Here is a 25,105-nt window from a genome sequence, read left to right on the forward strand (position 1 = left end):
AGCTCTTGTGATATCCAATTCAGGAATTTCAGTAAACTGAATTCTATGTAGATTAAACTTCACTATCTGCTGTCTCAAGGGAGCCGTTGCAGCATCTAAACATGGTTGAAAAAAAAAAAATGAAAATGTTTTTTTTACTATCTTATTAATATTTTAAAACCAGAGTTAAAATCTGAACTTAATTCTCTATCACTCTTGTCTCAATAAAATTAAGTATTTTTATTAAGGTCCTCCTTCAAAATGTGGACCTTTATGCATTGATTGTGCCTGTCCTGCACCACACTCTACATCCACTGCCCTTAATTCTTCATGAATACTAGTCACGACTGCACTGAAGAGTTGGGACTTGTGTTCATAACATTGATAATATTACCTTGTTCAAAGCAAAAATCAGGTCAAAGGCCTTAGGTCATTCCAGTCACACTTCCAGTTTTCTGACATGCTGAGCCTAGAGTAAGTTATTATATCTGTAATTCAAAGACTGACTTAGAGAAAGCCTATTTACCTGGTATGGTCCACTACTGTCAGAAAATATTTTATGCATTTTGTGTCTTTTATGCCCTGGACCAGACAAATGACATTTTCTGGATTGATTATTTTTTCTCTTATTCTACATCACACATAATCAAGAGAAGATGATCGTAGTATGCCATCTAGGTAGGCCGTCAGGAGACCTGCCGTGATGGCCAGGCGCGTTACCTGCGCTTTGGCTGCGTATGCTTTTTTAAGGTGGGCTTCCGTAATCCTGCATTGGCCGTTAGGGCATACAGGGTCCTTAGATAGCCCCCCTACCGGATGGGCTTGCACCAGGGCCGCTATGGTGGAATCCAGTAGGAATTGCGCTAGTGCCAGCGCCCCTGCATCTTCCAAGGATGCCAGCGGAGCTGCATTTTGGAGACACTCAGCGCCGTGGCCGGTTGGTGCCAGGAAGGTTGTACCTCCTCCACAAAATCCAGGAACACTGGAAAAGGTTGGGGGTGGGGGGGAGGGGGGTAAAGCTTGAGCCGGTCTGAACACAGAGCACCGCTATTCAGGCGATGCCTTCCAGGGGACCTGGAGGAAGTTGGAGGCTCGCTCCATAAGCGCGCGAACTGAGCTCGATGGAGGGGTAACACTAGTCTCGGAGGCAACCTGGGGCAGGAGCAGGGGGAAGAGCCTTTGGGGAAATGGGAAGAGCATGCTGCCTGACCAGGTACTCTAGGACCTGAGCCATCTGGCTCTTCAGGTCCGAGATATCCTTGGCCTGCCTACTGTGCCTTGCCCGCTTACTGCTCCTCGAAGGAGACCAAGCTTGGTGGGCTGAAGCCTGTACACAGGGTATGCTCTGTGACGGGCTCGAAGGCAGTTGGAGGAGGGGCGAGGACAGGGCTTCTAATGCTGCACAAAGTTCAGCTGAGCTGGCCAAGGAAGCCGCTCCTGTGAACTTTGCGAGCCTCCTGCACAGGGTCTGAGTCTGGGACGCTGCGCAGATTAAGCAGAACGTCTCGTCGAGGGTCTGGGGCACCGACAGTATTGATGCAGGGAGCGTCTGAGTACCGAAGGTGCTGAAGCACAGAGGTGTCGAGTCTCTTAAGCACCTATGCACCGAGGGCACCGATACAGGGAGCATCTAAGCACTGAGGCAATGAGGCCCTATGGCACCGAGGTATTGAAGCACCAAGCGTCCGGCACCGAGGGCGCTGAAGCACCGAGGGTACTGGGCCAGATGTCTAGTCTGGACAGCGTGCAGTCACACAACTGAGGCAGCATGCAGCTTGCAGCAGTGTGGAGCACTGCCTACAGACAGTATCAGTCTGGACCGCTGCAGTCACACAACTGGAGCAGCGCCTAGCTTACAGCGGAGTGAAGCACAGCCTTCAGACAGTATACAGAAATAAAGAAAGAAACAGAAGCTGAAGGGTATACACAGACGTGCTCAAATTTGTTGGTACCCCTCCACAAAAAACGAAGAATGCACAATTTTCTCTGAAATAACTTGAAACTGACAAAAGTAATTGGCATCCACCATTGTTTATTCCATATTTAATAGAAATCAGACTTTGCTTTAGATTTTTTATTCAACATAATATTGTAAATAATAAAACAAATGAAAATGGCATGGACAAAAATGATGGGACCGCTAACCTAATATTTTGTTGCATAACCTTTAGAGGCAATCACTGCAATCAAACATTTTCTGTAGCTCTCAATGAGACTTCTGCACCTGTTAACAGGTAGTTTGGCCCACTCTTCCTGAGCAAACTGCTCCAGCTGTCTCAGGTTTGATGGGTGCCTTCTCCAGACTGCAAGTTTCAGCTCTTTCCATAGATGTTCGATAGGATTCAGATCAGGACTCATAGAAGACCACTTCAGAATAGTCCAATGTTTTGTTCTTATCCATTCTTGGGTGCTTTTAGCTGTGTGTTTTGGGTCATTATCCTGTTGGAGGACCTATGACCTGCGACTGAGACAGAGCTTTCTGACACTGGGCAGTACGTTTCGCTCCAGAATGCCTTGATAGTCTTGAGATTTCATTGTGCCCTGCACAGATTCAAGGCACCCTGTGCCAGGCGCAGCAAAGCAGCCCCAAAACATAACCGAGCCTCCTCCATGTTTCACTGTAGGTATGGTGTTCTTTTCTTTGAAAGCTTCATTTTTTCGTCTGTGAACATAGAGCTGATGTGACTTGCCAAAAAGCTCCAGTTTTGACTCATCTGTCCAAAGGACATTCTCCCAGAAGGATTGTGGCTTGTCAATATGCATTTTAGCAAATTCCAGTCTGGCTTTTTTATGTTTTTCTGTCAAAAGTGGAGTCCTCCTGGGTCTTCTTCCATGGAGCCCACTTTCGCTCAAAAAGCGACGGATGGTGCGATCAGAAACTGACGTACCTTCACTTTGGAGTTCAGCTTGTATCTCTTTGGCAGTTATCCTTGGTTCTTTTTCTACCATTCGCACTATCCTTCTGTTCAATCTGGGGTCGATTTTCCTCTTGCGGCCGCGCCCAGGGAGGTTGACTACAGTTCCATGGACCTTAAACTTCTTAATAATATTTGCAACTGTTGTCACAGGAACATCAAGCTGCTTGGAGATGGTCTTGTAGCCTTTACCTTTACCATGCTTGTCTATTATTTTCTTTCTGATCTCCTCAGACAACTCTCTCCTTTGCTTTCTCTGGTCCATGTTCAGTGTGGTGCACACAATGATACCAAACAGCACAGTGATTACTTTTCTCCATTTAAATAGGCTGAATGACTGATTACAAGATTGGAGACATGTGTGATACTACTTGAAGAAACTAATTAACCAACAAATGTGTCCAGGCCATTTTAGAATATCTTTGTAGAATAAGCAATAATTCATCTCTTTTCACAGCTTCTTTGCTTTATTCTATGACATACCAAAGGCATGCAAGTATACATGATAAAATAGCTTTTAATTTCATCACTTTTCAGGAGGAATGAAGCATTATTTCAATGAGCTGTAAGGGTACCAACAAATTTGAGCACGTCTGTATATATATATATATATATATATATATTATTTTCTTTTTTTTTAGGCCGCACACACCGAGTGGCCGGGCCAAGTCAACCCAGCAGGGTCGACTCAACAGCGGGTGCGGCAGAGCCGGGTCCTGGTGGAGGAAAGCGCCTCTCTTTTCTCTCTTTGTGATATATATATATATATATATATATATATATATATATATATATAGATGTATCTATCTATATATATATATATATATAGGATATATATATATCAGCTGCAATTCTTTTCGCTACAATTCTTTCCTGGTCTCACTGTCATGTTAAATTTCTGAGACTTTAAAAATCAGTTCATCTTTGTTTGTGCAGCTGTAATGTTATGAAACATTAAAACACAAAATTATTTTGTCAGCTAAAGCTTTTTTTTTTTTTAAGCACATGCTCTTAAATTTACATAGGGGTGTGTTCTCAAAGGACTTACACGCCTCATAAGGGCATTTACACAAGTGAAGGGTTTATGCGGGGTCGGAGCTGCTATTCGCATTCTGGAACGAGAGTGAGAAAAGTGCGCACACATCTGGAGCACAGATACGTGTTTTGAGGCACGCAGGTAGATACAGATAGAGTTTCCCACAGGAAAGAATTATAACAATTATATTAGAAACACACATCCTCTGCTAAGGCTGAAATGTACAAAATATATAGCCTTCGCGATCATGAAAAATTGACTCTCCATGTCCTTCATCCACCATGCGACTTACAGTCTAGATTTCTCCATATATCCACAGATTATGATTCCCTCAATAACATTTGTGGTAAAGAATGTTGTATCAAAGTTTTACCACAATTAGAGAAGTCATTCAGATATATTTAATACTATAAAGTGTGACATACATAGGACACCACTAGATCTAAAGAAAGGACTCCAAAATACAGGTTACTGCCTCCTGCACATTAAATATCTACAAGTTTCAGAGGCAAATGTATTATTTATGAAATAAAATAACCTTTTAAAGTTAGCTTGGTATCCAATTTGACAAAAATGTAATATTTTGGAGAAACTTTCTGCACAGCCCTAATACAGCCAAGGCGGGATTATCGAGCCCTGAGAAAAAGCCCAATGAAGAGCAAACAATCTATGACATTAACTAACTCTGACAAAAGAGAGCACTAGTCTGTGAATGTAACCAGTAACATAGTTTACGTGTTGCTCGTAGGGTTTTAACTGTAGGGTGTGCCGCTACAGTATATGCTAACACTATGCTAACATACTGTAGCTCCTGTTTAATATCAATACACTGTCTTGGGAATATGATAGTTAAATTATGTCTGGATTTGCTGAATCAGATTTAGCTTATACAATGCACCCTAGACAGTTTTTTTTTGTTGTTCATTTGAAAGAATTTGAAAGAACATTCGATACTTGAACTTCCTTTATTACCTAGCAGACTAAAGAAGCAGATTTGCTCCCTTTTAAAAAAAAAAAAAAAAAAGGTTCTTAACAGCTACTTAAAAATAGCACTATATCATATTTTTCCATTGGAAACCTTTTTGTGCAAGTTGCAAGCTATCTGCAACACAACCTTCCACACAAATTCTACTTGTATCCGTTAATCTTAATTTGCAATACTAAGTCAACAATTACTCAGAAACCCACTCAGCGGTCACTTACATTATGGTAGACTGACCCTATAATGCAATATACCCTTAGCTTGCAGCCATACAACCTTGGAGCCTGATCTCGGACAATAAGAATGGTTTGCCCTAGTTAATTATGGAAAATCAAGTGCTATAGGAAGTGGTGTTGGTGGCTGAGAAAGGGGGCACTCAACCAATGCTCCAGGAATTCTGCATATGAGAAAATGAACAGAATGATCTATATACAGTATGAGTCTGGGGCACGGTTTCAAAAGAACTATAGATGTGTGAACCCTGGTGTCCCAACACAAGTCAAGACACATCTGGCATGGTCACCAATGTAAATTAGATTTTAACTAGTTTAAAAGAATTGCTGTTTAGCTGCCGTACATTATTTTTAAAGTACAGCATTCATAATGATGAAAGTGATTTGGTGTGTTAGGATTAGGACACGTTGTTTGTTTTCCCTATTTCCCTCTTTTCAGCACACTGTAAAAAATCATTTTGTCTTTGTGCATACTCCATCACTTGTTTTGCTTGATGCTTGACCCTTTTTATTCCTTATAATTCAAGTGTCCATAATGCATTACATGTGTAACTGTTATTGAGTAGATCAAGCGGGTTTCAACTTTATGCTTAAAGTCTGTTCCTGTGCCAAGTATGTCTATTCTCAACTGAAGGAGCTTCAGACCAATGCTACATATCTTTGTGGTGACATAATTCTACAAAGCAACATACTGTTACAGTTTTACAACAATTAATAAAATAAATTTCCTAAAACAGCTTTGCCATGTTTTGTAAAAGTATTTTGTGAAAAAAATATCCTGCATGTCCAGAGCCCTAACCACTACTCCACATCCACACTGATGGTTAGTGTAATCCCAATTCCACTTACAACCTAGAGAAATAAGCTAAGGCCCTGTCCTCACTACATAACCGATCTCGAGAACTGTACTCGAAACTGTTCTAATTAATGCAGCTCAAAACGTCCACACTGAAGTACCATTTCATGTTTAGTCAGGATTAATTCGTTCACACACTATTAGAATAGTTTGGTTACAGTTCCTAGCAGCGCAATGAACAGTGGAAATTAATACAATAGTATCCCACCATGCACTGTATTTTATTTTAAAATAACGTTTTATGCTTCATATTAATAGAGGTGGATATTGCTAAAAAGAAATAAAACAACTATTTTGGAAAAAGTAAATGCGAACACACACAAGTAGGGCTTGAAGTTTTCGGGTTTTATTTTTTAAAATCAGGTAATGTCTCTTTAAACAAATTGAGTTGATTCCTTTCATAATTACACTCAGAAAAAAAGCTGTTAAATACAAAACCATCTTTGTTTTTTCCTTCATATCTTGCCTGAACCTAATTCTGGTCCCCTTAATTTTATTTCAAACAGAGCTGACAAATTACGTGAATTGTTCATCCCTGATCTTACTTTTAACTCGCATTTAATTTTTGCAGTCACCTAATTTAACTTTGGGCCTTTGTTATTTTCCCCACTAGTTTAACAGAGATGTCCTGACAGTTTATTTTTTATAAAGCATAAAAATGAATACCCATTGCGTAGTGTACACTGATAGCAAGTCCTTCAGGTGCCAGTATTTTGCCAAACATACCACAAAGCATTTTGGGATACTGGAGGATCCACAAAAAATGTAGTTCAGGATTACAGCATTCACACGTCTGACAAACCGCACTACCTGATGCAATCTAATTAGAAGCGGACTCGAGACTACCTCCTGAGGTGGTCTCGAGTCCGGTTCTCGAGTACGGTATTAAATGGTGCGTAGTGTGGATGCAAACTGTATTTAGCACTAATATGGTTTAAAGGCAACCAATACGGTTTAAAGGCATAGTGTGGACAGGGTCTAAATAAAAATAAATGCACATTTTATAGCATTCAATTAAAAGTAGGTCATATAAATTGACAAAGAAGGTTGTTACATAAAATGTAAACCATTACATAAAAGTCGTAAACTAACCTGATACTGCAGTATGTACAGAGGACAGACAGGTAACACTTTGTATAACACTGTCAGTAGGGTATTTGGCAACCCTGGTCAATCGGGGTGACACAGATTCAAGGCTAAGTGGTTACATTTTTTTTTTAACTATCCCTCAATCTAATTGCTACATGTTCTTTCAGCAACATAGAGGTTTGAAATCTGGGGTATTTGTTCAACAGATGCAGATGCAGCTTTTATGTAAGTACTGTACATATGCCAGGGATAACATCTGCATAAGAATTTAATCATGTGAGGGACAGCCCATATACACAAAAGCATGTGCTTTACATTTTAATTATTATTTATTTATTTTGGATGTAAAGGCTGCACATTTTATTCATTTGTGTGTGTCTTATTTCAGAAATACTTTCACAAAACAGTAAGTTCCCTTTTCTGAACTTGAAAGACTCAGATAAGGAACTGTTAATTTATCCTTCAAAAGGGAAAGCAAGTCAGCTGTACAATGTTCTTACCGATATTTACCAAAAGTAACCCAGAAGTTAAACTTGGAACTACAGTAAGGAGGAAATTAGTATCTTTGCTATTAAAATCAAAAAACGCAACATAAGACACTAATAGACACAGTATAGTGGTAAATCAGTGGCAGCAGGAACAGCCACCTTGCTTAATGCTCTCTTGGCAAATCACACTTGCTTTATTACTGGAAGTAGCAACAATGCTGATTTTATAAAACTATGCATGACTGAGCTCTAAGATGCTTCCGATTTTGAAAAACGAACCTTTTTTTTTTGAGCTGCCATTATTCTAGCAGAATAAAAAATGTGTGGATGTGTACACCAAATATATATTTTGTATGGCTGTCTGGTGCTATAAACACATCAAAGTATCAGCTGTGAGGACTGGTTGCAGTGCCTGTTTTGACTATGAAAACACTGCATTTTTTTCTGTGCTGTGACTTTCACATAATGTGAATGGTCTGGCATGGATTTTATAAACACTTTAGAAAAATATAAATTCATGCAATAAACAAAGTGAAATGAGGAGCAATAGGTATTTCAAATCATTATCGTTAATGATTATAAAACAAAACAAAAACAAGTACCCACATGCTCTCTTTTTCCCCTGTTTTGTATTTGCCCGAAACCCCTTTAGTTAATTGAAATCAAGCCCCTGATGGTAGTGATGACATCAGAAGCAGAAGACACACATGTTGACATGTCAATATCAAACGTATGAAATAGTCTACATCATTTACAGTAAAATACAATTAATACATTGTATAATTATATATAGGTTTGCAGTTTATTAGTATAATCATTGTATCGGTTCATGTATTTAATATACAACAAACTACTTTGGGAACCTGTGCATGTTAAACCACAGACTAGTGACAACTCCTTTTTATATAATTTATGAGGTAATTGACCTGTATACAAATGATTTACTATCCTAAAAAGAACATATTTGAAAAATAAATTCCATGACAATGCACTAGATTTTGTTTTTTGTTTTTGCAAACCTTTTCATTCTTGGAAAAAATATATACATACATATACTACAAGAGGGGGTAGATCTAGTGTGTTATATATTTTTGTTATCTCACTTGAGTGGGATAATATGTGTGGGTTAACATACTTACCAGGACTAGTTTTGAATGTGTCTTTGTTTACATTCCAATCCAGTGGTGTGCTGCTGAAATTCAGGATGGAGCTGCTCTTCGGTAGTTCAAACCATACTGCCATCTATACGTGTTTTACAACAACTTTCACATGTCTGAAATAATTTTAAATTTCTATTGTTTTGATTTGGACCCCGATTTCCTTGAGAATGGGTTTAGTCAAGAAATGCCAGTTACCGATATGCCTGCTTCTGACTTACCCAAACAGCCTGTAACCCCTTCATTAATACTGGTAACGGCAGTGACAGTTTAGTCAAGAAATGCCAGTTACCGATCTGCCTGCGCCTGACTTATCCAAACAGCCTGTTGCCCCTTCATTAAAACAGGCAAAGGTAGGAAACATCAGAGAGGATGTAAACTGACAGACTGAGCTCAAGGTTCTATCTAAAGAAGAGGCCATAAACATGGCTCAAAATCCACGTCAACGTATAGTCTGTTGACAATGTTTTATTGCAATTTATTTGAAATACATACTTGTGATATAAACAGAATACTGAATGATAGTTTGTGGTATACGTTTTTTATTCCCGTTAGAAGTACGTCCTTACATAAACCACTCTGTCCTGGCGGGGACCGTGGCTTACTGGGACATCCTCCTGCTCTGAATAAAAACTGTACACCACGAACGATCATTCAGTATCCTCTCTCTCTCATAACCTATATATATATATATATATATATATATATATATATATATATATATAGATAGATATAGAGAGAGAGAGAGAGAGAGAGAGAGAGAGAGAGAGAGAGAGAGAGAGAGAGAGAGAGAGAGAGAGAGAGAGAGAGAGAGAGAGAGAGAGAGAGAGAGAGAGAGAGAGAGAGAGAGAGACACACACAAATACAGTAAGAAGAGTATTAACTCTCTTGCATTACAGTGCACGGTATGCAAGCACAATGTCTTGGGGAAACTGAATTGAATGGACATTTCCCAATACCGAGACTGATTTCCTACAATTAATGCAAGAATGCTCTCAGCAATTCAGGGCAGTGGTTAAAGTCTCTTCTCTCGGGTGTAATTATTATTATTTTTTTTATCTCCAAGGGACACCTTTGCACAAGCTATACAGCTCCAACAGAAATCTAAAATCTTGGCAGTGAACGATTAATTGACCATTACTATAAAAAGCACAGCTAAATGAAAAATCATGTGCTTGGTATAAACCAAATGTCATGCTTTCAAAGCACACAGAGCTTGAAGCACAATAGTGGCCCTGGGATTTGAAAAAAAAGATTGGCTAACATAACCGTTTTTTATTTTTGTATTATGTGTTCATATCCAAACCTTCAGTGTAATGACAGTAAACAAATATTCTTGAATCTTCTATCAAACACAAAACACCATTTGATCTTGCTGATGCTGAAATCTATAGATCCACTGTCAAAACAGAGAGATTTGGATAACACCTGTGTATATACAATCGACATCAAGCAAATACTGTTTATTGAGAAATATTATTTTACAACCATCTTTCTTTAAGATACCAATAAAGCAAAAGTTCCATTTCACTTTCTGTTTCATTCATTTTCGACAATACTTAATTATACTATACTATACCAACAGTAAGACTGTAACAGGCACATGGATTATAGTACAAAATCTACACAGCTAAACACATGATTAAACAAAGTTCCCCAAATAGTACAGCTGATAAGCTCATACATAAAAGATATTGTGCATTTTATGATAAAAGCATGTCATTTTCCACAGTGTTTGTACATACCCTAAGGTTTGTTTTCAGATGTGGAGCCATCTTGGATTTGACCTCTGACGACCGTGAGAGGTCAATCACCTCACTCAGGGCTCAAATGTACTGTCCGATTGGGAAGTTGTAATGAATGCCACAAATAAACAATTTTATTATAAATTTGGTGTCTACATGTACATTAGATGTCACACAGATAATTATTAGATGCAGAGAGTGGAGGAACTGGTAGGTCTGAGTATTGATCTGAGTACTAGCTTAGTGCTAACATTCTCCAGAACAGGAGCAGGAGGCACTGCACTTGAGGGCAGCCTTGACACATTTGCACTGCCCAGTGCATCCCTTCCTACACCCACAGGGAATGAGTTCATAGCACGACTGTGATGCTTCTGGAAGGGTGTTCCACAGTGGTTGCCACCCTGCGGTGTCCTTCCTCCAGCCCCAGTCTGACAGGCTTGGAAGCTCAAGGTCAGGAGTTAGGGCCTGTTTCCATTATGGTGTCCCAGAAGTTCAAAACACAAATTAGAAAAATATGTAAGATAAATATTTTGAGAACAAAAATATTTTCTATGTCCTCAAAATATTTTTTTTGTGTGTTTTTTAAAAATATTACTTCAGTTTTAAAAATATTTTTTGTGTTTTAAAAATGGTTTTGTGAGTTCTCAAAAAATATTTTTTGTGTTTAAAAAAAAAAATTAAAAAAAAATTGTGTTTTAAAAATATTTTATTTGTGTCCTCAATTTTTTTTGTGTTTTAAAAATATTTTATGTGTTCTCAAAATATTTGAATTCTGTTTTGCACTTTTAGGCCACCTTACTGCACAGTGTCGCGAGTTGAAAATACTGATTTTCCTCTCGTGGCCATTACTATGATAAACATATGGCAGCTTCTACATCATTATGACAACAATATAAACTCTGTGGGACAGAACAACATCATAACTCTCATAAAAGTAGTTATTCATTTAAACATATGTGTTATGATGCAGGGTACAGACCACTGTAAATCAGCATTGTTCGAGGTCATTGACCTCTCAATTTAAATACATGTCAAACATCACCATTGAAAATAATCTGTAGATGTCTGCAGGACACAGAAACCCAGAAACCCACACACAAATTGTGTAATTTAAGGAGTTGATGATCATATTATTATGACACATGGTTCTAAAACACGGTCATCAGAGATCAAATCCAAGATGGCTCCACATCTGAAAATAAACCTTAGGATACATAGAAACAATGTAGAAAATGACATACTTTTATCTTAAAATGCACAATACGTTTTCTTATCAGCTGTACTAAAATAGGTTATTACTAAAAGGGTCGATTGCAGTGCACCAGTGACTTAGTCCGATATCAAGTGGACTAAAATGCGGTCTAGCAAATCTTGCATCTCTGTACTAAGTTAGTCCTGACTGCAGCGTACCAAACAGCTAATCCTGAAAATTGGTTTAGCTGACCTGAACAAGTGGAACAAGTTAGACCGATAATGAGGACTAACCCATAAGAAGCCATTACAAATGCGGATGGAAATTCACAATTTAAAGTGTAAAGACAAACTCAGACATTTACATGTACATTGTCATTACTAGCATTTGATAAAAAAAATAAATAAATAAATAAAAATAACACATTGAAGATATTGACCGGCAAAAAGTCAGAAATATAAAAATGTATGAAAAAAGCAAATAATTAATATATTAATGATAAAATGGTAAAAACGTTTTTTATTACATTAGGCGTGATTCGGGCAGACACATTAAGTAAAAGTACACCTATATTCATAACAAAATTGTAGCCTACTCCATGTCTTACTATGCACACGGATCATACTTGCATTTTAACCTGCCTATTGCTGCTTGACATTGATCGTTAAGTTCTAAATGTGTTGTTTATATTTAATACACATTACACTGATATTTCAGTTTTAATTGAATACATCAGACGTGCATGCTTTTTATTATTTAAATACACAGTATCTTATTGTGCAGCACTTTATTGAAGTTTTACACAATTTTAATGACAAAACTAAACCAATCTCTTCAAACCACTTTTCTTCCTCAACCATAATAAATTAGACAAAAAGGAAAAGGGTGCCACATTGATATAGTAGTTTATTTAAACTGCCGTATACATTCGCTGTCTCCCTAAGAAAAATAATATAATTGCTTAATATAGTGTATCAACAATATACTAAGGTACATCATATCCTTACATAGTGCAATTGTCAATTTTATTAAGGGTATTTGTGACTCAGCGAACGAACCTTACTGAACCAAATGCTTCAAAGGGTTCAGAATGAGGTTCAAAAGGCTTCACTTTTCACTTTGCTAGTTTTTAGACGTCATTTCTTCTTAGCGAATCAGAGAATAATGGTGCTGTCTTTGTGTTAAAATGTGCTGTACAAACGTAGGACGAGCAAGCATACTAAGTTAGTGTTATACTTCATAGTACTAAGTTAGTCCTCCTGAACAGGATCATCTCACATCCGATTTCGTACACTGCAATCAGGATCTTGTTTATTGTCTGATTTAGCGGATGATCCACCTGTGGTGATTATCTTCTGGTACGCTGCAACCGGGATTAACAAGTGTATTAACTTTAGTCTAAGCAAGTGGACTAAACCTGCTTAATCCGCTAGTTAGACGCATCAAGTGGACCAACTTTGGTACGTTGCAATCGCCCAAAGGGTCCAGTGTGCTTGACATGCATATGAACGGACTATGTAGTCTAAATATAGAGACTATTTTGTAAGGGACAATGATATCCCTGGTATTACAATAATGCCATACCATATCATATTGTCTGCATTTTACATCATCCAAATGAAAGCTCAATAAACAGTGATGACAACTCCCAACTACTTCAAACCCCTCTAGTTCTAAAAGCACTGTCATCTGCATTTTTAAATGGCAGCCTAACGAAATTCACATTTCCATTCTTGCCTTTGATCAATTTACAGTAAATAAACAATTATCCCTTTTATATTTGTAATTTCTTCTTCATTGATGTTAATGACGCATGAAAGAAGAAATAATCTAATTAAACGAAATTATCTTTGAATAGAAATATGTACTTTTTTTTAACCAGTTAAATTTGTAGTTCATGACTGTAATGGAAATCATGTAAAATGGTGGTTATTATTATTATCATCATCATCATCATCATCATCATCATCATCAACATATTTGCCATTTACTGTAATATACATTTCAGGAGTAAAAATATAGGCATTGCGCATTTAGTGCAACTGATGATTTTCAACAACCAAAATCCTGCATTCTGATACTGTATGCTGACTTGCAATTTATAATCTACATAGAAAGTACATTATATACAGCTATAAACAATATAGAAAAAAACAGCATCTATTATATAATAACTATACAGCACAGCAGGACTAATCATTTTAAAAAGAACGCATTCTCAAAGTACATATGTACTGTATTCCATGATAATGTGTATAGTACATGAACATGAACAATTACAAATTAAAAAACAGCAAGAAATGTATGTAAAAAAAAAAAAATGCTCACCTCTACTAAGCAAGCTGGTCCACATTTCCACAGCAGTATTTGTTTTTACAATGGTGACGATTTTAATAGGAAAATCCAAAATGCAGACAGTGTTACAGTATGTATACAGCTAGAAAGATTTGGCTTCAGCCCTTCTCATCTGTGTAACAATATACTTTAAGATCAATGCAGCTCTAAAGCTCCCCAGATGCTGGTTCATTTCACTGCTCATTGGAAATCCCTCACACGCTGGCAACATTTTAGGAGAGGGCAGGCACGTGTAGTCACTCATTTGTGAAAAAAAAAAGAAAAGAGGAAGCCAAGCAATTTCAGTTCCAGTTCTTGATGCTCACTGTAATAACAATCTCCTGTCTGGTTAGAAGCGCAGAGGAAACAATACAGAGAAACACATTAGAACCTAATTTTCCCCACACACATACAACAAGCTGCTGTGAGCATTTCACTAAACCACGAAAATCTATCTTTAGGAAACGGCTTAGCGTGTTTATCCTCAACATCCCTGAATGAACTCAAGTATGTGCATTGATGCGACAGCTAAAAATATTGCTTCCCCTTTTAACTTCAAGCAGATGATACAATGCGAAAGAAGTGCTCTATGTTACTGTAATTTAACCAGCAAACTCACAAAGAAAGGAAGACAAATGTGGAGCTGATGACCTAGCATTACACTGCAGTAGCAAATCAGAAATGCTGTCCCTAAAACAAAATAAAACAAAACACCAGACAGACAAGTGGTGCCACTAGCAGTGACAAAGCAAGTGGAAACTGAGTGGTATGAAATGGCAGATTAAAGACAATGAGAATCGGTGACTACCACATGAAGCACACACAGGTTATTTTATAAGCAACTGCATAAAACCGAATATTGACGTGTGTTCCACAACTGTAATGTCACATGAGGATATCATATTTACATGAAGTCATCATTAAAGGTATAGTTACATGTACAGATTTGGCATCAAGATTACATTAGGTAGCACAACCTTATGCTTTATTTGACACAGATGTCATTGTTTAAGCATACACAACCAGAGCTGCAGGCTTATTCACAGTACATAACATGTAAATTACTGGTCTGTATTACAAGTCAAGTGAACTAACTAGTTTGCTGGTTTCATAAAGGGATCAATTCCACATAATATTAGATAGCACATTATCAGCAAGAAATGTGGAATGTCACCTGACAGAGAAATCTACAAAATTAAACAAACAAAAAGCTATAGACAAGAAATACCTAGAGGGAAGCATAAGCAAGCCCCACTACAGACCAGCTCAAAATGTTTTACCCCAAACTATTGTGTAGTATCATATAAACTATACATCTTCTTTGTTACATTATCATCACCAGGTCTATATTATTTAATGTAACTAAATTGCTTAGATTGTAAAGTCTGACTCCAAATTCTAAATGTTTATACTGCCATCTAGTGTGGGTTTTAGCCATAATTTGAATGTAAAAATCAACCTCTCTCTTTGTTACTAGTTATCAGTTACAGTATATGTTTTCTCAATTGTAGTCTTTCTTTATATGCATTAACACAGAGAGTTGTAACGAATCATCTATTAACGGTTTAAAGATCAGCATGGCTTTTATTTTGTGAGCCTTAATTACATATTCATGAATCGATTAACCAACCTGGTGCCCTATTCGGGACCTCACGTAAATATTGTATTACTAGTACATGCATGTTTTCAGTTGTATTTGAAGGTCTACATTTTCTTTGCTTCCTAATTTTGAATAATAAAGGCTTCTCGATGCATCAATTAGTACTTCTCTGATATCCGGTTACATACTGTACACACACACACACACACACACACACACAGACACACATACAAACATACATACATACATACATACTTAAGATTACTTTTTTTATTGAGTTCAATCAGACCATCAATGCACAAAAGACTGTGGAAGTAGAACTGGAAGCCTTCTCATGCACTAAATACTTTCAACTCTGCTCCCAAATGTCTTTTGTTACGCAGAGATTCAAAGCCAAGGGTTCAATTGTGTCACATTAACACATTCAGGCACACTGGGTACAGTTGGACCCAGGCTTGAGTAGAGTTCTGTCTGATTTACCAGTAGAAATCACAGGCCCTTGAGCAAAAAGCCAGCTGTGGGTACATTCCTAAATACAACATCACTTGTACAGTGCTGCATGTATTTAACCCATTGGTGGGGCCTATAAAATGCAGAGGAGATCAGTCTTATATGTGATTTTGTACATCTCGCTGGCAGCCAGTTACTAAGGAGGGAAGTCAATCAAACTACAAACTGTAACTGCCCTGCAGCACAGTACTGAAATTTACCGTTTTTAACTTCCTTTAAACTCCCTTTAAACTTACCTGAAGTCGATGAACATTAAAAAGAACTTGGGTTTGCAGGAATGCTCAGGGAAATTCAGCGAAACATAAAATATACAGATTGTGTGTTGTTTGGGAGTGGAGAGTAAAAGCCAATTGTTGTGCATATTTTTTCACCAAACCACTTCTCCCGTCCCTACTTGATAAACAGAGACTGCTTAGCATTCAACTTGAAATAGTAAAAAAATGAGTATAGTACATTTTACCACTGAAATACAGTTCACTTTCGGTATTCAACTTTGGCGTAGTTTGTTTTGTTTCCCGTTTCATTCTGCACTACTCTTACTTTTATCCATATTAGCATTGATCACATTGTCACACAATAAAGCTTGTCCTATTGGTCCCTGTTGAAATAAACCACATATGTATTTATATGTATCCAGATATACAAATAAACAAACAAGAAAAACTTACCTCAGGTTTGTGTATTTTTTAATTTTTTGTTTGAATATTGGGAGTAATTGTGGTGTTCTATGCATGGGATGAAATCTGAACACAGGATAAAGATGTACTGGAATTTGGACAAATACTTCACTGTGATTGGTTGATTTCTGACGTGTGATTTAGAATTCATTATTGTGGCGGGGGGGGGGGGGCGGCTCCAAGTAAAAAAAAAAAAAGAAAAAAATTGCTAAGGTGGGGTGTGATTGAAAAAATGCTGAGAACCCGTCTAAGTACAAAGCAACATGAATAGTAGTCATTTTACATTTCAGTGAAAACTGTTTTTCTCATTGTTCTTATTGCTCTCAGTACTGGTATTTCAGGCTGTCAAATTCACTTTCCCCTGCTCCGATCAGATTATTTTAAATTACAGCTAATTGGAAATCTCTGCATTGTAGTTGCACTGCAGTCATATAATCATTTCCACACACATACATACCTGTGCTTGTGATGGCAAACGTAGAGCTTGGGGCTGTGCTGGCTGGAAGTTTTCCATTGTTGAGCTGTTTGACACGTTTAAGATGAGATTTTCCATTGTAATGAACCTCAGCTTGAGCAGCGGTGTTCAGTTGAATGTTGCATACTTCACACAGTGAGTAAAGCAATTTCTTCTTTTCCTGAGTTATCTGCATATCCAGATGACTAATGTTTGCTTCATTGTTTTCAATACAGTTTGTAAAGGGTGTGCTCATTCTTCCATTTTCAAGGATGTGATCCGGACTCAATGGCCGCTTCATACCTTTATAATGAATGGGAAACACTAGTATTATTTTTGACATAATTCAAAATCTTAAAAAATAACTTATCACAAAGTGTACAGCACAGTATATGCATAGGTATCTTTAAGTAACAACTGAATATGGCTTAAACAATTATGCGCTGGAGTGGTTCATTTTTACTCAATAAACACAGCTGTGTACAAAATTTTTAGTGATCTGATCCTAATACCGGCTCCATAAAACAAATTCTTGAACCTTACGTTAGGTCACAGGTACATTTTTCTCTAATTGTTTACATAATAATACAATCGTTTGAACAGTTTGTGAGTTGTTGGGGGGGGGGGGGGGGGGGGGGGGCGACAGCGTTAGTGACAGAACTATCTCCCATTACTGGGATGCTCACAACCATGGTGGAAATTTTTTATTTGTTTTTCAATTACTGTAAATTTCAAATTCAGCAGAAACCTGGAACAGATTATTGTGTCACAAAAACTGTGAAACGAAGTTGTAAAGCAGTCTTTCCAGTTAAGAGATTGTTATTAACGGTCTCTATCAAGTTGCGATATTACATTAAACAAAACAAAATTGAGAACATTTCAAGAATTCTAAAACATAAAATGTCAAAAGCACAAGTTGTGAACAAAATAATACAATAAAATAACTACTGGTATTTTCAATCAAAATAGGTTATAAGCTTATCCACCCCTCCCTGTGCCTAATCTGTCAAACCCACAGCTACAAACAAGGTGCCAATTCTATTTATGAATTGCAGTATTTTAAAATGTTCTCTGAGACTGACAGGAGGTGGTGAAGGACCTCCTATGCCCATCTGTTTCTCTCATAACATGTTTAATTCACTCACCATCACCATATCTGTGATGCAATTAGCATAGTTACCCCGGTTTATGCTAGGATAAGCACTCTGGAGTACACAAATTAATGTCACAAGGCCAAGGTTATTGTGGTTGCCATAGAATAATCTTAACCATGCCAAGTATAAACCTGACATCCAGAGCATGGTGGTAATACAAAGGAATAATGAGCATTTCTGCATAAAATAGGTTCATTGAAACACCATCAAATTATACCAACAAGTGCTACGCATAGGGTTCATTGCATCTCTGTATTCTGCTTCAAAAAAAGTGTTCCCCCCAACAATGAGCCTTCTTTGACAGGTCGGGCACTATCGTTTCAATACTTCCAAGTACATGTACTTTAATGTTTAAACTTTAAAATGCTGCTTATATAAACTCATAATACAACCTTACCACTCTAAAAATTGTTTTTCTTTTTCTTTTTTTTATACAGAGTCCTATATCCAAATATACAAGGTCTTGGCTATACAGTATCTAGGTCAGATTGTTTTTTAATGCATTGAGATACCATTCAGATTATTTCCTGTTTCGGTACTGAATGCCAGGGTATCATCTGGTTCAACAGAACATTGGTCTGACAATCATCAGTCATCACCATTTGAAGCCTTTGCATAGATGAAAGACCAGGGACAAGGCAGCTACAGCTCCCCAGATTCAAATGCTGAAAAAGACCTACTGTTTTCTCCAGTAGTGGGCATACTTATCCATCCATTATTCCAAGAAAAAAATGTTCCTGCCTGTTGTCATACACAAGCCTAACACCAGGGGTGTTGTCTACTACTTTCTTCCCCCTTCCATTCTGTTATTGAGCTGTTGGAAATAAGCGATTCAAAAGCATCATCTGACCTGTCAGCTTTGTTAAATTACTGCCACAAACGGGTTTACGGATTTAGAGAATTATGCCTAAAGAATACAACTGTGTCACTGAGTATGAAATTAATATCTCAAAGCACTGGCTCTTTATTATCTGGAGACCACATGATAACAATCTTAGGTCACAGGTCAAAGTGAAGGTTACTGTTAGATTTTCATGTTCAGTTTTTATAAAACGGAACATATAAAAGTCGCCATCCCAAGCGGTTTATGATAATAGCTGTGGAAATATCTACAGCGATGGACTCTCTCCTCACTGGGATGATTTTTTTCGCTTTGGTGTATTATGGCAGCCAACAAAATGTCATCTTTTTTAATGATTGCGTTAGCAATAAAAGTACAATTGACATTTAGCATTAAAAAAGACCAGATGCATATATCTGAACACAGGGCTGTGAATTATGTGGTTTTAATCAAGCAATAGAAGGGTTTTATGATCGTGTAGAAAGTGATAACCCTTTGGTGGGAGGAAAAATAAAACACAAAGCTCACAATTTTAACTATAGTAACTAACTTTCTTCACTGCAGAAAGAGATACAAATCTTATGTGAGACATGCATAAACACCTTGAAGAAATCTATCACCTTTCTTTTGAATGCTGTTTGGCTAAAACTGAAGATGATGAACATACCCGGATTTAGTTGTAAATAAAGCAGCAACTGTGCAAATCTGCCCCCCTTATTAGATCCAACTTTCCAGACAGGAATTCAAAGATGGAAACATAAGGAACTGGAAAACAATGTTTGTTTGCAAAATGGTAAAATTCCTTTTTTTTCATTTTGAGATTGAATGACAAGTTTTCCTAAATCCAGTGGGCAAAATCTCTACAAAAGTAAAAAACGGTTTCTTAGATTCTTAATGTCACAGTTTCTCTCTGTCTTTGTACCCATTCATAAACATTTGCAACCTTTCCTGTGAATGACACAGAAAACATATAGCCCGGAAAAAAAATGTGTTGACAGATTTTCCATTTAATGTCTTATAGATCAGAACACTTAGCAAGTTATTTCCTTTCAGGCAAAGGAGGGTTTAATATAACAATGAATAGTAACATAGTTTTACTTAAAGATATGTCAAGCATTTGCATGAAGAAAAACTGTTTCATTTTGTTAACACTTTGGACAACTACTGTACTGTTCAACAAAATACATTAGGGTTTTATTGATAAAGACCCTCAAGGGTGAATTATTGCTCCAGTTATTAAAAACACTGTGAAATGTCTGCGATAATTCAGTTTCTAGTTTAAGGGGAGCTGTATTGAGATATGTAGCTGTTTAGATCATTAAATAGACCCCTGTACATATACTGTATTAACCAATCAGAAAATTCCACGATAGTGAATTTATCATTTAAGAAAGAAAAAATATATACTTTCATTCTATCTGTCAGAAAATGTTAATAGCTTTGTTTTAGTTCCTCAGGTCTAAAGCTATTAATAAAAATGAAATTGGACTAAACCCATTATTGCATTAATATGACAAGAAAGAGAACATAACATTTTTCACTGAAGTGTAAATAATTATAATAAGCCCAGACTGTGGATTTTTCTTCAGTCTTTTCCTCATTAACAATGAAAGCCCAGGAGAAAGCCCAGGGGAAAGTATTTGATGGGAGTTTCCTGTAGTAGAGATGTATGGGCCTGTATGAGCTGGTACTGGGAGTCTTCTTAATAAAAGAAAATCTATATACAGACATTTTACCTTCTATTTAAAACTACCTTCTATAGCAAGCTGTCAATGATACTGTACTGTAGGAGTTATTTGAACAATGAAAAGTGTGACACATGCCATCTATTTCTCTCCTAATTTAACCATCATGACCCTGACTGAAGTACAACTGTAGCCCTAAAGTGAAGTGAAGGGGATGTTAAAGGTGGTCCAGTTCAAGAAATACGACTCCTGATGTGTTAATACTACTTAATATAGTACAGGCATCAGTTCTAATTATGTGATCTTTGCATATGGTCAAAACAATACAGAATCCCCCAAAAATGCTTTAAAGACAAAATTAGAATCTTCAGTGGACCCTAGTCACATTTTGATGAATGTTCCTAAACATTCTCTTAGGTTAAACAGTGCTTTGGATAATGACAGCAACCTAAAACAGTTGAAATAGGTTTAACAGACTTCAAACATGATTTAATTAAAGTTAATTCAAAGATGTATAGTACTTCTATATCACTGATTAGTGCAAGTAAACTGACTTTATAGTGTACCACTGATTAGTACAACTCTGATGTTACTGATGTAAAAAAAAAAAAAGAAAGATATGAAAAAAAAACATATTTACCATATAGCAAAAAAGCCACTAGCCACTTAATAGATGTTTGAAATTATAATTTAAACATAAAAATAAAAAATAAATAAAACACAGCACAAAAGTTTCTCTGCTTTGCTTTGGAAAGCCTTGGTCATATACAGTGTTTAATATTTATCTACTACTTCAATGCAAAGTAGACATATTTTTTTTTAAATACACAACATAAAAATCCAGGTTTGTTCCTGCACTACCATATATGACCACGCACGTTTTTCTTTGAAATTGAGTAGTGACTTGCAAGATGATGGGGCATGCAAGTACTGTATAATGTATACACATGAAGACAAATGTAATGCTAAAGTAAGTAACCTGAGGCGTTTTTCTGTTCAAAATGTTTTGTCTTTATCTGTTCACTCAGAGTCGAACTATTTATCTCTCAATGAAAAGGAAATTGCCTCAGAATGTTAAAAATCAAATCTGATGTATTGTAAACATAAAAAAGTGTTGTTATTTCAAATGAGGAAATGGTAACTGCTGAGTGGGCTTTCTGGTGACACAGTACATGTATTGAAAGTGCTATGATGCAAAAGAAACCTGACAGGGCCTGAAAAGAATGATACATTCAGAGCTGGATCTCTGTGGGGAAACACTGCACAATGACAGCTTCCTCCAATATTTAATTTAGGCACCTCTCCCCAGGACAGTGGAAATTCTAAACCTTGTCCATCTGTTAGCATTAATATAGCAGAATAATGATTATATAGATAGAGGTCACTCTGTCAGTGAAACAAACACTTACTTGTTACATACTGTTAAGCAAATGAAAAAAACAATGAACTGATGACACCTGTCAAATGATTAGTAAATCGATTTAAGAATGAAAACCTAATGGACAGCATGTATTATTACTGGCTTGGGATGCACGCTTCAGAATTCTGCACATGTCAGGGTTATAAAAACATCAGCAAGCAATTCAGCAGGCAGAGGGAAAGACCTTTGTACTACATATTAACCTGTCAGCAGGTTCCGTTACTTTGTTCATACTAAGTCTTCCCGACCATAAATGAGTGCTGTGTCAAAAGGGTGGCCTGGGGATCAGTGGCTCCCGCCACTCCTGAAATGTGTCCGCCCCCCCACCCCGTAACCCCTAAAATATGTCTTCAGTTACTAGCAGAGAATGTGAGTGGAACAGTGACAAAATTCCGCTCACCCCTCGTAATATCCTCCGCTCCACTCTTTCTTCCATTCCGCTCCGCTGTTTGCAATTCCTGCTCCGCTCTAGACAAAATAGGCACGCTCCACTCCACTCACACATGGTATTATTATTATTATTATCACCACCACCACCATTGTGTTGCCGATTGCAGTAATGTACATCCCCAGCTATGATCAGCAAAGAAAAAAGCCTACATGAAGTACTCAGAGAAGTTATCAAATTCAATTTGAAGATGCTTTTTCATTATTATTGATTGGCACTGAAAAAATGTGTAAATTGAAAATAAAAGTAAAAAGTTAGGAAATATAATCTTGCAATTAAAAGGTTTTTAACAGGTTCCTACAATGTCATGTAAGGTGTACTCACCTATTTCAAACTTTGCATATTATTATTCGTATCAAATTAGTTTTATACTGGGGTTTGTTTGTATCCGAATATTTCATGGGGCGTTCAAAGCAACCCACAAACACATGAGTGAGTCTCAACGGGGCTGACGGACCACTCTGTAGTGTATGAACTATCCTTAAGAGTGCAGAGAATATAAACCTTCTTCACAGCGCTGTATTGGGGCATAACCGTAGAACTGTGTACGAACAATATAGGCTATGTAATTACCATGGACAGATGGACACACTGATAATAATAATAATAATAATAATAATAATAATAATAATAATAATCTTTATTTTTATATAGTGCCTTTCATAGTGGACCACCATCACAAAGCGCTTTACAAGGTACGAAACTAGGGTGTGTGAACTATGCATCAGCTGCAGAGTCACTTATAACAACGTCTCACCCGAAAGACGGAGCACAAGGAGGTTAAGTGACTTGCTCAGGCACACAGTGAGTCAGTGGCTGAGCTGGGATTGGAACCGGGGACCTCCTGGTTACAAGCCGTTTCTCACATTTTTATATGGCACAAATGCAGCTCCACAATTGGGAGAATATATATTTTCCCCTCCATAATGAATTATAAAAGTGCAATACCAATCACATTGAATATAAAAGAAAAAGAAAAACTTAAAAAAAATGCAATTCTCAAGTTTGCAAAACATAAAAAGGGTCTAATTTTGGTTTGAAAAATTATTGGTTAACATGCACAGGCATGATAGAAAATACTGTAAAGTGACTGTATCTATATTTTTAAAACCTTTGTGCAAACTCCATGGCCGAACATATATTTAAGAAAAATAAAACCGTGCTCAGTTCTTCTCAGAGCGAGACAGAAATGTCTGCTCCGTGCTTCACTCCCCCGCTCCATATACAATTGATGCACTCTGCTCACATGCTCTGGTTACTAGACAATAGTACACGAAAAAAATCCAACCAAAGCAATCTATGGTTAGCCGTGTTACATTTACAGCCAAACACATTAAGAACTAAGAACATTTGAAAGCTACATATTCCATTTAAAATGATATGCTTTCATTAAGCCAGTAAAAAGGTAAAATATGTATGAATTTGTCTAGTTTCCTTTCCAATGCAGAGACCAAACTTTCTCCTTTAGGAAACATACAACAGCATGTTATGTGTGATGGTTTACAGGCACATTTTCTGTATTGCTTGGAAATAACTAAATGCGTAAAAAAAATGATGAAAAGAAGATTTATGTTAAATAAGAATGCTATTTGAAAAGTAATAAAAAGCAGATGAATGTGTTTTGTTGTCTTGGAAAACTGTATTGCCGGAATGTGCCCACAGTTTGAAAACTATTTGTTTAATGTCGGAACTGGAGATGAAACGGGACCCATATTAGAAATTTACATTGCATTCATATGTAACATTATCACGATAATTATTAATGTTTCATATGGATAAGCTAATGTCATGGATGGATAATGTTCCGCTTCAGACTGCAGTACATTTAGAGAGGTTCTGATTATCTGTAAGGTGAAACTATTTTAAAAGTTTAATTTATGGCAGTAATATTATATTTTATTGTACACATTACAGTAAGTAAGAGCTACGTATTATACAGAAAGATTTTTTTGTCAAATAAACATCTAGACTAGTGTTTTTCCTGAAGAATTTCCACCTGTTTTTTATTGTGTGTGTGTGTGTGTGACACACATTCTCTCTGTGTGTGTGCTGGGTTAGGGTTAAGGTTAAAAAATAAATAAATAAATAAATACACCTGCCCAAGCCCATCTGTCTGCCACCCCATCACCTCCCCTCTTCCAGAATCTTAGAGTCGCCACTGTTGGGGATACATGGTGTTAAGTTAAAAAATACAATTTGAAAAACATTCAAAACATCCCATTCCAAATTAGAATACTTTAGCAGTGGTGTTTAAATCTATAATATTTTTGTTATCTGTGAATCTGTGCTAAACCCTGTGATGTTTTCCTT

At 36.9% G+C, this 25,105-nt stretch overlaps 1 protein-coding gene across 4 annotated transcripts in view; it reads right to left on the reverse strand.

Annotated features, from left to right (window-relative positions):
- znf385b (zinc finger protein 385B) overlaps window positions 1-25,105 on the reverse strand; it is an 85,427-nt gene that overhangs the window by 47,862 nt on the left and 12,460 nt on the right. For 3 of the 4 annotated variants that reach the window (XM_059032198.1, XM_059032196.1, XM_059032195.1), the window contains one exon: window positions 17,251-17,550. In XM_059032198.1, the coding sequence (XP_058888181.1) occupies window positions 17,251-17,548 (298 nt within the window). In that variant the 5' untranslated portion in view covers window positions 17,549-17,550. Of the gene's footprint in view, window positions 1-14,000; window positions 14,388-17,250; window positions 17,551-25,105 lie in introns of those variants that run through there. The other variant, XM_059032199.1, reaches the window with a different exon arrangement.

This window comes from Acipenser ruthenus, chromosome 10 (genome assembly GCF_902713425.1).
Source record: "Acipenser ruthenus chromosome 10, fAciRut3.2 maternal haplotype, whole genome shotgun sequence".
NCBI lineage: Eukaryota > Metazoa > Chordata > Actinopteri > Acipenseriformes > Acipenseridae > Acipenser > Acipenser ruthenus.